Below are 12,516 nucleotides of genomic sequence, written 5' to 3' on the forward strand. Positions count from 1 at the left end.
GCACTTTAATTGTCTGTTTAATTAAAATCCGTAACCAAATTTAAATGTTCATATCTTCCTATGATTCTTGTATGAATCTTCCATCTATACAAAAGCAAGAGTTGGCCTCATTTATTAAGAACCGGAACTAACTTTGTAGAGATCCGAAGACGTAGTGGTATAAGAAGAACCAATCCATGTTGAATCAGAAGAACGAAGGTGGCTCTGAGTTCCACTTGAGCTCTCCTGTGCAATCTGATCAAACTGGTTTCTCACGGCCGTTAGTCTCATTTCGTCGCCGTATATACTCGGATCCATGATCAATTCATGCACAGCAGTCTCCCCTTCAAGCATTCTCACAACTGCAGACATTGTGGGCCTCAACGCGGGTGCCGGATTGGTGCATAGAAGCGCCACTTTCACCATTCGAATCGCCTCTTCCTTGCTGAATTGGGACCCCAACCTAGGATCCACCAGGTCCATTAAATTTCCTTTTTGTTGCAAGACAAGGGCCTGAAAGAAACAGATGCAGGTTTAGCTAGTTGAGCAAGGTAATGTGCCCGTCCACTTATCTAAAAACGTTCTAATTGTATATACAGAAGCAATTCAAATGAAGATCGATCTTACGGTGTAGCTCACTAAACATCTCTTTGATTTGTTTCAGTTTTCATGAAAAATAAAATAAAAAATGAAGTTCCATCTTACCCAATCCACAAGGCATACAAAATTCTGATTTGGTCTGTACTTCATGTTGTTCTTTCCAGCAACAATCTCCAGCGCAACGACGCCGAAGCTGTAGACATCTGCTTTGTCGGTTAAGTAACCCCATAGTGCATATTCCGGCGCCATGTATCCTCTACAAAACAAATGTTGTTTTTCTCATACTGATGGTTCCTCGAGTACAAGGCATTTCATCTCAAACATACCCAATAGAAAACCGTAAAGATAAAATCTGTTCATGAATCATTACTTCACGTTCAAGTTTTCAACAGAATCACGATGTTCAACATTTTGGGGGCTAAATAACTTTGGAGGAAAAATGAGAAGAAATAAAATTAGATCCGATATGAAGCTAAGTTATGAAAGGAAAAAAACATAGACGCAACAGCTTACATAGTTCCAGCCACTCTAGTGCTAATGTGGGTGTTCTCCTCTTCATCGAGCTTGGCCAAACCAAAGTCGGAGATCTTAGGGTTAAGGTCTCGGTCTAATAGGATATTTGTCGCTTTGATGTCTCTATGCACAATCTTTAGCGTTGATTCCTCATGCAAAAAGGACAAACCTCTTGCTATGCCTATGCATATTTTCTGCCTTGTAGGCCAATCCATATTTAATGGACCATCCTCTGGACCTGCAACAAACATGGATTCCCAGGTCATTTTAGTACTTCTTGATACACCATTCCTTTGTTCTATTGATAGATTCAATAAGCTTACCGAACAACGTATGTGCGAGGCTATTGTTTTCCATGTATTCATACACTAACAGTAACTGATTTGATTCGATACAACATCCATATAATCTGACAAGATTTGGATGATGTAAACCAGAGATCATGCCTATTTCATTGACAAACTCACGATTTCCTTGCTTTGATTTTGAAGATAGTTGCTTAACCGCGATTATAGTTCCATCCAACAATGTACCCTGCATTAAAAATTAACATAATCCAGGCAAGTAACAAAAATAATTAACTGAAGACTTCTATAAAAAGTGGAACTGTATGTGGGATGGAATTGTACGGTACCTTGTAGACTGACCCAAAACCACCTTCCCCAATTTTGTTTTTAGGATCGAAGTTGTTAGTGGCAGCTTTGATTTGTCTAAAGGTGAAAAAACCAGTTTGCAGATCCAGTCCTCTCAAAGCTGTGCAAAGAACGAAGGTTAGGATATCGGTAATATCTTGCGGATTTACAATAGTTCTTCTGAAATAATGAGACCAATGTACTACTCAAAACTTTTACAGTAGCTTAGTAGTACCTTTTTCCCTTGACGTCCTGCTATCGAAACAGTCATTCCACCAAAGAATGCCTAAAATCAAGAAAATGAGGCCCAAAACTGAACCTCCAACTGATGCTCCAACAATAATACCTACTTTTCTTTTGCTTTCCTGAGGAGGCTTGAATTCTACAAAATTTAAAAGTAAATGAAAAACACGTCATGAACGATATAAGCTTTCATCTATGATATACAGCTATATATACAGATTACAGAGAGTATTATCAAATCCGGAACAATATCTTTTAGGACCTATATTAAAAGACCAAAATTAGCTAGAAGCCTAGAAAATTTGATAAGGAAAGGATAAATTGGTATCAGCATGTGATTCAGCAAACAAACTTTAGCATGTTTCTGTGCACATATAAGAGAGAGCTAAAGTTTGCAATTTAGAAGATACCAGAGTCTATGGAGATAGCTGATATAAGAGGACCATAAGTTCCTCTCTTTGGGGAAGCTGTTGTCCCTTTCCCAGACCACTTAAACCGGATCAATAAAGTTTTATCCTTAACCTGAACTGCTTTAAGTTCCTTCATGACTACCCTATCAACCCCTTGTGCTTCCTCTTCGATGTCAAAATCCTTCCACACTAGTTTCTCCTGTAATAAACTTGATCGATCAGCAAACTCAAATTCAGAGCATATAGAGTGCAGAAAATAAGGCGTGATTAACTACCTGAATATACACATCAAATATCCGTCTTCCAAGACTATAGAAAGATCTGTTGTCTCTGATTATTATCTCCGAAAAGTTAAGTCTCACAGTATAATTTCCAATTGCGAAGCAGCGTGCATAATAAGTGAGAGAAAGAGGCGATAGGCGTGCATTTGTGTACAACTCAGAGTTGTCCATTCCAAGTATCGATATGTTGTTTGCAATGTAGTCATTAGAGGTGGGGTTAGCATCCCAGAAATGTCCGGTGGTACTGATTCCCCACATTGGTCTCACCGGAACGAACTTTGCTGGACCTCCCAAGTCTGTATCCGCTTCAAAGTCAATTCCTCCAACAGTGGTTGCCGCTCCACCACAATTTATGTGTAATGAATATCGATCTATCCATTAACAACCGAGAATCAAAATCATATGAATTCGATACTAAAGCAAATATTTGAATAGATAAATGAAAATAAAATATTCGGGTAACGAAAGTTCATATCTTGTAATCATATTTTGAATCTAAGAGAATATTGTTACCTTTCGGACATGGATAGCTATTCAGACACTCTCCAAATAATCTGGAAGTAGTGAAATTCAATTTATGTAAAGCAATTAGGTTTCACAGAACGAAAAGGGAAAGGTAAATTATTCATCGTTGAAGACTAAGTAAGTTAAAAGCTTACGAGTTGTCTCGTGCTGTAAAGCTTTTGAACAAGTTCCTGATACATGCAAAATCAATTTGGTTCAAACGAAAATTAGAGGCGAGTGAAGAGCACGAACTGTACTGAGTATATCAACTTCAAAGAAAATTTTCCTCTTACAGGGTCTCTCTACACGAAGCAGGCTCAGAACTCTCTGAAAAATTATTGTAAGAAACATCTATCTGGCTGCACAAAAGTACAATATACTAGAAATGTAAGTTTTAACGTATCATAAAATTGTTAAACGCTTACAGGATGAATTAATGACAGAAAATCCTAAACAAGAGGATCGAAAACATACTAATGACTATCTCTGCTCTTGATCCAGTCCGGAATAGAACCGTTGAGCAAGTTACTTGTGAGATACCTATTCAGAAAGAAATTACATAGTCATACTCAAAGTATATCATTACTGTTTCAAAAGGCCGGTTGCATGGACGAAAACATTGACTACATACACACAAATAACTAAGAAATTTGTGTCGTTCTACATCAAAATCTCTGCTTCCATTAGAGATGTCATTTGATGTAGGTAATTATAAAAATAAAATAAAAAATATTCAGGGGAGTCCCCTGTGAATAATGATGTATGCTCACGACCTGGATGAAGTTTACGTTTCTTACAAGTACTGCAAATTTGTCAGAGTTCCAAAATTATCAGGAATGTTCCCTTCCAGCCTGTTGAAGCTCAGATCTCTACAAGAAAATAACTAAAATTATGTTTTACGAATCATAAATGAGCAAGAAAATTATCAATTTATTTTGTTGTACACTTGAACAAGAAAAATCGAAATTATAAATGAAGAAAGGTAGTATTACAATATTTTCAGTGTTGTCATGGCTGATATATAATCAGGGATACTGCCGGATAAGTTGCAGCTCCTCAACATTCTGCAACACGACTATTTATTAGCACAAGCTAAGTGTAGATTAGTCTAAAAGTATTAGCAACATAAAATTATAATTACAACACTTTCATGACTTACAAACTTGTCATGTTTGTCATACTACTCAAGGGCGGAAATTCTGAGCCCCCTCCATCTATATCACTGATCCTTCTGCATTAAAAAGAGGTATGTTCGATAGGGAGTTCTGATAAACTTGTAAAGCCAGAATTAAGTTTTTTTAGCATTTATGCAACTTAGGATCGAATGAAGAACTCACAGTTCTGCTAAATTACTCAAGACAGAAATGCTAGAAGGAATGGGCCCTTGGAGACCACTAGCTTGGATCTCTCTGTCAACAACACAAGTCGAAGGGGATGGATGTTACACCAGAAAATATATATCCTAACAATTTAGAAAATTGAATGGGAAAATATTGCTCACAGTTTCTGAAGTTGCTTCCAGCTTTGAATAAAATTCGGTATTCTTCCAGTGAAGTTATTCATGCTAATCCTACTGCATAAACAGAATCGTTGAATAGAATAAATCGGAATATTTCTCAAAAGAAAAAGGTTATAAAGTAGTTATAAGAAACAAATGGTAAGGGTACAAACGCTTACAGTTCTGTTAACTTAGTCAGATTAGTCAGAGCCACCGGCAGCTCTCCTGTGAGATTGTTTGCATTCAGAATGCTGCAGATACCAATTCTAATTTATCGACTGGTACTTCCTTATTCAATTTACATAAAAATTAAAAATTAAGTAAGAGCGAACAGAAGGTGAAAGAAAGAAGAATGTGCTTACAGATTATTCAAGTTAACCAATTTCCCAAGCTCAGGAGGAACAGTTCCAGAAAACTGATTATTCTCTAAGCTCCTGAAAACATATTCTCCTTCTTCAGCCATTACAATACGCTAAACTGAGCACAAACTTAAAATTGATGTTTACAAATAACATAAGGTCATAACGAGAGATCAAGACCGAGCATACATATATATTAGGGTGGTAATGTTTCCTAAGTAGCCAGGGATTGGTCCCGTTAAGTTGTTCACGGTAACGGACCTGCATTGTACTCATTTTGTTAGCTCTATTAATATAAGCTATAAACCACTAACCATGAACATAAAGTTGAGAAATCATTTACAGAATTTCCAACTTTGTAGAAGCCCATTCACGCGGTATAGAACCGCTGAGGTAGTTCCGGGTGAAATCACTGTACACAAGAGAAAAGATATTAGTAACTGCACCAATATTTGAGGAAACGATGTAAAACACCTTTTCAGCGAATATACAGCTGAAAATGTTTCCTTACACGTTTTTTAGGTAGTGTAATTTTGCAACAGATGGTGGAACTGCACCAGCAAGATCTTGTCCTTTAAGAAAACTGTATCACGAAAATGTAAAAGGGGAAATTATGTTTAGCAACTGAAAATGCAGTCTTAGAATCCTTCAACGAAAAAAAAAAGATCAAAAAACTACAGGCCGGCGTACATAATGTTACAAAACAAAATCAAATTTAATGCCTGCATTATTATACTCGACTATCCTAAAAAGTAAACGCTACAGCAGATAATTAAATCGACTAAAAACGAACAAAGAATATATACAAATAAGGTTCTGAGTTGACATACATGCTGACAACATGGCAATAACCATCAGGGTAGGAGCAGTTGCAGATGACAGTGTTATTGTAGCGAGGCAAGTTATCAGATTTTGGGGTAGCCCAATTTGTGTCGTTGCTGCACGGGTCTATGCTGAAGTTCCAGTCTTGTTTTCCAAGTTGTGTAGCTATTTCTTTTAGTGCTTCCACTGTGCCCACAAATCAAAGGTAATTAATAATTCTATTCTTCGTCTCTTGTTTGTGTTTTTTTATTCAAGAATCCCAGTACTTTCAGAGGAAAAAGAAACCGAGAGAATTCATATAAAGTTTTTACAGAAAACATGTTTAAGAAAGATTAAAATTTTCTTCTAAAATTCTCAATAAAAGAGACCAACTTTGGGACTGAGCACTCTAATCTCTACTATTTAACAAAGTGAAAAATCCAGACTTTCATAACATAAAAAAATATTTTTTTTAAGAAAAAAGTGAGGTTTCAAATGATAGGTTTTTGGTATCACCAACTTGAACAAGTAAAAAGAATACCGACTTGAATAAGAACAAAAAGGAAAAATGATTTCCAAACTACCGTTTTCTCCTTCTGCACTCCTTTTTTTTTCCTATCCCATGATTTTCTTTTGATTTGTCCAATCTTACAGGAGTGCATGAGCAGAAAAAGGAGTGCGGAAATTATATCCCTACCAAAATATACTAACTTGAACAAGATTCAGAGAAAGAACAAGAAAAAGAAGAAGAGTGGCAAATTACCTTCAGTAGGAGCAAGACGTACAGATTGCGATTGAGCTTCAACTTTGAGTGTTAATATGCAGCAAAAGCAGATGACCAGTATGACCACAATATCAAATCCAGCCATCTTTTTCTTCGCCTTCAGCATTGCATGATTTAATGCAGTTATAACTCTAATCTGCGTCATCCAGCTCTCACAACCTCTTTAATTAGTGAAGGGGAGGGAGGTCCACTGATAGTTCCCCTTTAAATTATTGTCGAGGTGTTTTGCTTTTCTTTGACTAAATATTAAAAATCAGCAGCCGACCACACAGTCTTTCGCTTTCAATCTTGGATCGATCTTGGTATATAAAATTTTAAGAATATGGACCACAATTTGATTAGTAGCCAGTTTATTTGAAATGTGTATTTTATTGAGAATAATATTTCTCTTCTCTTTTCATTAATCTGAAAGATAATTTTACACAAGTATATATAGTTACACTTTGGGGTAAAAAGTAAAATAATATTCTATACAATAACTATCTAACTAAATTGGTAACTGTCAAGAGTTCCTATTACAATGAGTTACTATATTATCCTTATCACACCCCCTTAAGCTGAACGAAGAACAGTGAAGAGAGAGCTTGGATCGAAGTTGGAGAAATCGTTGCCGAGGCAGGGACTTAGTGTGTATGTTTGCAAGTTGATCTTAGCTGCAAACAAACTGAACTCGGAGTAATTATGCTAAAACCAACTCACGAATTTAGTGATAATCGATTTCTACATGCTTAGTGCGAGCATGAAAAACAGGATTGGATGCTAAGGCAATAGCAGAGACATTATCACACCAAATATAAGGAATGGCAGGCAATTTGAAACCAATATCAGTAAATAATTGGCAAATCCAAGTAATTTATGCTGCAATATGAGCTAGAGAGCGATACTCAGCCTCTGTGGATGATCGAGCAACTGTGTGTTGCTTCTTTGCTCTCCAACTAATGATGGATGGACCAAGAAAGATACAAAACCCCTCTGTTGATCTTCTATCCCAAGGGCAACCAGCCCAGTTAGCGACAAAGAATGCCTTAAGTGTCAAGGAAGATGAGGATTTGGGGAACCATAAACCAAGTCCAATTGTGCCTTTCAAGTATCGTAAAATCCATTTCACTGCCTGAAAGTGTTGTTCTCGTGGTGAATGCATGAACTAGCACATACCAAATTAACAGCAAGGGATAAATCAGTCCAAGTTAAGTATTGGAGAGCTCTAACAATGGATCTATATTCTGCAGGATTAGATAGTAAGGGCCCAGAAAGATCAAGCTTGGCAAAACCAAGTGGTGTGATGTAGGGCTTAGCTCCATCCATATTTGATCTTTTAAGCAAGTCCATAATGTACTTGGATTGATGAATGAAGATACCTGACGAAGATCGTTGAACTTCGAGCCCAAGAAAGTAATGGAGATCACCCAAATCCTTGACTGGAAACTGAGCACTGAGCTTGGAAATAACAGTTGCAGTGAGAAGAAGAGGGGCCAGTAACAATTATATCATTGACATACACCAGAACCAAAACTAGAACATGCTGATGAAGAATGAATAAACTGTGATCAGATTGCGATGCTTGAAATTCCAGTGAGATTAGAGCAGATCAAACCTTCTCAAACCGAGCTCTATGAGCTTGTTTAAGACCATAGAGAGATTTCTTTAAGTGACAAACATAATTGGGATGATTTTGGTCAATGAATCCAGAAAGCTGAGACATATACATTTTCTTTTAAGAAACCATGGAGCAAAGCATTACTAACATCCAAATGATGTAAGAACCAATTGGACTAAACTACTAATGTGAGTAAGATTCTAATGGTCATAGGTTTTGCCACTGGACAGAAAGTATCACTGAAGTTGATACATTCCTGTTGATTGTAACCCTTAGCCACTAAACGGGCTTTATAGCGATCCACAGAGCCATTTGATTTGCGTTTAATTCTGAAAACTCACTTACACCCAACTAAGCTGTGGGAGGGAGAAAGAGGAACAAGAGTCCAGGTTCCTGTATTCTGCAAAGCATTGAATTCATCTTGCATAGCTGCCTTCCAATGAGGATACTTAGATCCTTGGAGATAGGTAAAAGAAACATATTCACTGTCTAAATGTGATGGTAAAGGGTGTTTGGTAACTGTATAAGCTTTAGGTTTAAGGATGCCTGACTTGGACCTAGTTTGCATAGGGTGAATAGAAGGAATAGGTGGATGGGGAGAAGTAAGTGAAGGTATAGGCTGAGAAGTGGAAAGAGGTGCATTTGATGCAAGGTGGGGATGTGTGGGTGTAGGTATGGTAGATGCAGGGACCTAAGATTCAGGTGGAATAGCATGACAAGGTGAGGATAGGGTAGGATATAGATGGGGAAAAATGAGGGAGGAGGGAGATAAGGCAGTATGAGAAGTAGTTGGGGAAGTAGGGGAAGAGGTAAGTGTGTGAAAAGGAAAAGAATTCTCATCAAAATGCACATGTCTAGAGATGTATACCATATTTATGATAGAATCTAAGCATCTATACCCTTTATGAATCAAATTGTAACCAAGGAATACACATGGTTTACTTTTGGCATCTAATTTGGATGTGATATAAGGTTTTTAACTAAGGATAGCAACTGCAACCAAAAACTCTGAGCAGATTATAATCTGGAAGCTTTCGAAAAAACTATTCCCATAGAGATGGTTTGGAACTGGGTGGCAACCTATTGATGAGGTAAGTTGCAGTGAGAAAAGCTTCAACCCAAAACTAATGGGGCACCTTAGAAGCTATCAATAATGTCCTGGCAGTTTCGACAATATGCCGGTGCTTCCTTTCAACACAACCGTTTTGCTGTGGTGTGTGAGGACAACTGAGATTTTGTTGAATGCCACAAAAAGCAAGATTTTTTTTGAAAATTAGAGCTAAGAAATTCACCCTCTGAGTCTGTTCTTAAAGTGCCGATCTTGAAACCAGATACATTTTCAACGTAAGCATTGGACAAATGTAACAAACACATCTTATTTATGCTTGAGAGGATACAACTAAGTATATTTGGTGAAATCATCAACAAAGAGAACATAGAACTTGTAACCACTAACAGATAACAATGGTGCTAGTCCCCAAACATCAACATGAACAAGTTCTAGTGGTCTAGATATAATACTAACAGAGTCATGAAATGGCAATTTTGCACACTTGCCTAAGATACAATTTGAACAAAACAGCTTATTAACAGAAGTAGTAATAGGCAGGGAAGACTTAGAGATAACAGATCTAAAAGTCTTGAACGTTGGATGTCCTAAGCGTTGATGCCAAATATGAGGTGAAGTCCTTATTGTAGTAGTTGCAAGATATCTTCTAGAATGATAAGGAGATGTATAGAAAGGATAAAGACCTTGGCGAATAGGACCTCTAAAAAGCATCTTCCCCGTAGTAAGATTCTTGACATTGAAGTCAAAAGGATTCAGAGTCAAAGAACACCAATTGTCCAGAGAAAACATATTGGCAGAGAGCATATCATGTTTCAATTGAAGAACATGCAAAACATTCTTTAATTGAAAAATAGCAGAAGGAGTTCGAATTAAAGAAGAGCCAGAGTGGAAAATTGGCTAACCTTGGCCATCTCCAATGTAAACTTTGTCGGGTTCATGATATGGTTATGGATTCTGCAAATTATGAATGTTATTGGTCATGTATGAGCTTGCTCCAAAGTCAACGAGCCATGAAGGAGAGGAATTGACTGGAGGATTAGCATACATGGCAAGCTTAGCTGGAGGAACACGACCTTGAAAATTATGATTCATACGATTGCTGCAATCAATGGCTTAATGGCTTGAATCTTTGCAGATTTGACAGGGAGCATGCTTTGAATTGTTGTGATAGTGATTTCCTTCACGATTTCCACCACGATTCTAAGAATTGTTGTAGTAATTAAATCGATTTTGATTGTTGTTGTTGTAATTTTGCTGAATGTTGTTAGGTCGCTGATAACTACCTCGATTAGAATTGGGGAACTGTTGAGGGTGAACACTGTAAGCTTGATGTTGAGGTGGAAAAAGCGGTGTAGGGAGCAAATGAGCATTGGTTGATGATGCTTGAACATTGAACGCTTGAAAATGTTCAGTAAATGAGCCTTGAGTATGCTGCTTTCTTGCAAGCGTCATTTCTTTGTTGAGCAAGAAACCATGAAGATCATCAACAGTTGTATTAGCGAGACGGAATTGCATAGAATCAACAAAGTAATCATAATCATCAGGAAGTCCATTGAGAATTATTAGAAGAAGATCATAATCGTTAACTGGTGCGCCAGCAGTAACGAGAGCATATGTAACTTCCTTGATACGCTAGAGGTACTCAGAGATAGAGGAATTTCCTTTGGTCATAGATTGAAGATTTGACCTAAGTTGATGAATGTGAGATCACGAGACACCGCCAAATCGCCGTTCAAGATTCTGCCATAATTCCCGAGCAGATTGAACACCAACGGTGAAAGGAATCAAATCCTCAGAGAGCGTAGAGTTGATCCAGATGATGATATTCTGATCTTTCTCATACCATAACTCAAAGGCAGGATTAGGAGTAGAGGTCAAATTTCCTGAAGAATCAGTGAGAAATTGAGGCGGTGCTGGTTCAGATCCGTTAACAATTTCAACGAGCTTGTAGCAGCAGAAGATCGGATCAAAGAGAGACTTCTAGACGAGATAATTGTGACGTTTCAGCTTTGTCTGGACCATGCTACTGATATTTTGGATCGTGATGGATACGATCACCGAAGATGAAGAATTGGAAAAGTTAGCCGCCATTGATGCGCAAGATCAGAGAGAAAAATAGCGGAAGAGATCTGTTTGGTTGCTGAGAAAATGAAGAAAGCGTAAGGAGAAAGTTAAAGGATCGAAGTCGGTAGACTTTTGGCGGATGATACCATATTGAGAATAATATTTCTCTTCTTTTTTCATTAATCTGAAAGATAATTTTACACAAGTATATATAGTTACACTTTGGGGTAAAAAGTAAAAGAATATTCCCTACAGTAACTATCTAACTAAATTGGTAACTGTCAAGAGTTACTGTTACAGTGAGTTACTATATTATCCTTATCATATTTAATGTGTGTTTTACTGTTTTTACTACCCTTCAACATTGTTATTACCTTGAGGCCTGGTTTGAGAGAGCAATTCACTTAACATGGTTATATCGATATTATGGCATTTCCTGTCAAGAAATAAAAATCCTTCTCCCCGTTTGATTCTTAGGAAGAAATGAAGGTGTTGTTGGTATCCTATCATTTATTATGCTAAATTTATTTTCCTTTTGGGACAAATTTACATGTCAACTTCAGTTGGTCTGTCGTTGGATTTCTGTGGGAACTGCATCAGCTCTATTCAGGCTAGGCTGCGCTCTGAGAAATACATAATAGTCGCTGATGACTGCTGGTCTGTTTCATATATATGGAAATAAGATGTGAGACCCACCAACTTCACATGAGGGACGCAAACAATTTGTGAGATCCATTGCCAAGAAAAGTAAACCTAATCAAAGCCATCAACGTCAACATGGGGAGGCAGACAATTTGCTAACAAATTTAAGTTTTACATATTCAAGAGGTTTCAGTTATATGAAAAAGAACTTACGTACAATTGTGACGTTAAAGATATATCTCAAACTAATTACTCGATGTCATATGAGTAAATTAATTATGTCATCAATCTAGATATTTCAAAAGGGAGAATACCTAATTAAATTAGTGTTTCCTAATAAAACAACTATAAATAATATATATAGGAAGTTGAAACTAGAAGAGTGTCAATCTGGGATAATATAATTGAATGAGTACTACGAGTATTTGACCACACAAAAAAAAAAGTAGTATTACGAGTATTAATCTCAAATGGAAATGTTTAGAAGGACAAAATATATCACAAAAATGGGTTAAAAACAACAAATACAGAAAAGAAACT

At 37.0% G+C, this 12,516-nt stretch overlaps 1 protein-coding gene across 1 annotated transcript; it reads right to left on the reverse strand.

Moving 5' to 3' along the window:
• On the reverse strand, positions 1-6,761 carry LOC137727421 (probable leucine-rich repeat receptor-like serine/threonine-protein kinase At3g14840). The gene is made up of 24 exons (XM_068466284.1): positions 6,584-6,761; positions 5,850-6,027; positions 5,531-5,602; positions 5,363-5,431; positions 5,209-5,280; positions 5,023-5,094; positions 4,840-4,911; positions 4,664-4,735; positions 4,500-4,571; positions 4,322-4,393; positions 4,155-4,226; positions 3,960-4,031; positions 3,637-3,702; positions 3,456-3,521; positions 3,318-3,353; positions 3,172-3,212; positions 2,653-3,029; positions 2,378-2,576; positions 1,960-2,106; positions 1,727-1,845; positions 1,416-1,626; positions 1,093-1,330; positions 685-835; positions 1-492 (listed from the first exon to the last, which is right to left on the reverse strand). The coding sequence occupies exons 1-24, from the start codon at positions 6,747-6,749 to the stop codon at positions 115-117; spliced, it is 3,090 nt and encodes a 1,029-aa protein (XP_068322385.1). The 5' UTR covers positions 6,750-6,761; the 3' UTR covers positions 1-114.
• Positions 6,762-12,516: the final 5,755 nt, after the last annotated feature.

The sequence above is a fragment of the Pyrus communis genome, chromosome 3 (genome assembly GCF_963583255.1).
Source record: "Pyrus communis chromosome 3, drPyrComm1.1, whole genome shotgun sequence".
Taxonomy (NCBI): Eukaryota; Viridiplantae; Streptophyta; class Magnoliopsida; order Rosales; family Rosaceae; genus Pyrus; species Pyrus communis.

Excerpts from the sequence above, each read along its gene's own strand:
- LOC137727421 (XM_068466284.1), bottom strand. The coding sequence starts at position 6,749 with ATGACGCAGATTAGAGTTATAACTGCATTAAATCATGCAATGCTGAAG. Across the intron at positions 5,432-5,530 it reads TTACACTACCTAAAAAACGT|TGATTTCACCCGGAACTACC; the intron begins GTAAGGAAACAT and ends TCTTGTGTACAG. Across the intron at positions 4,227-4,321 it reads ATGACAAACATGACAAGTTT|AATGTTGAGGAGCTGCAACT; the intron begins GTAAGTCATGAA and ends GTCGTGTTGCAG.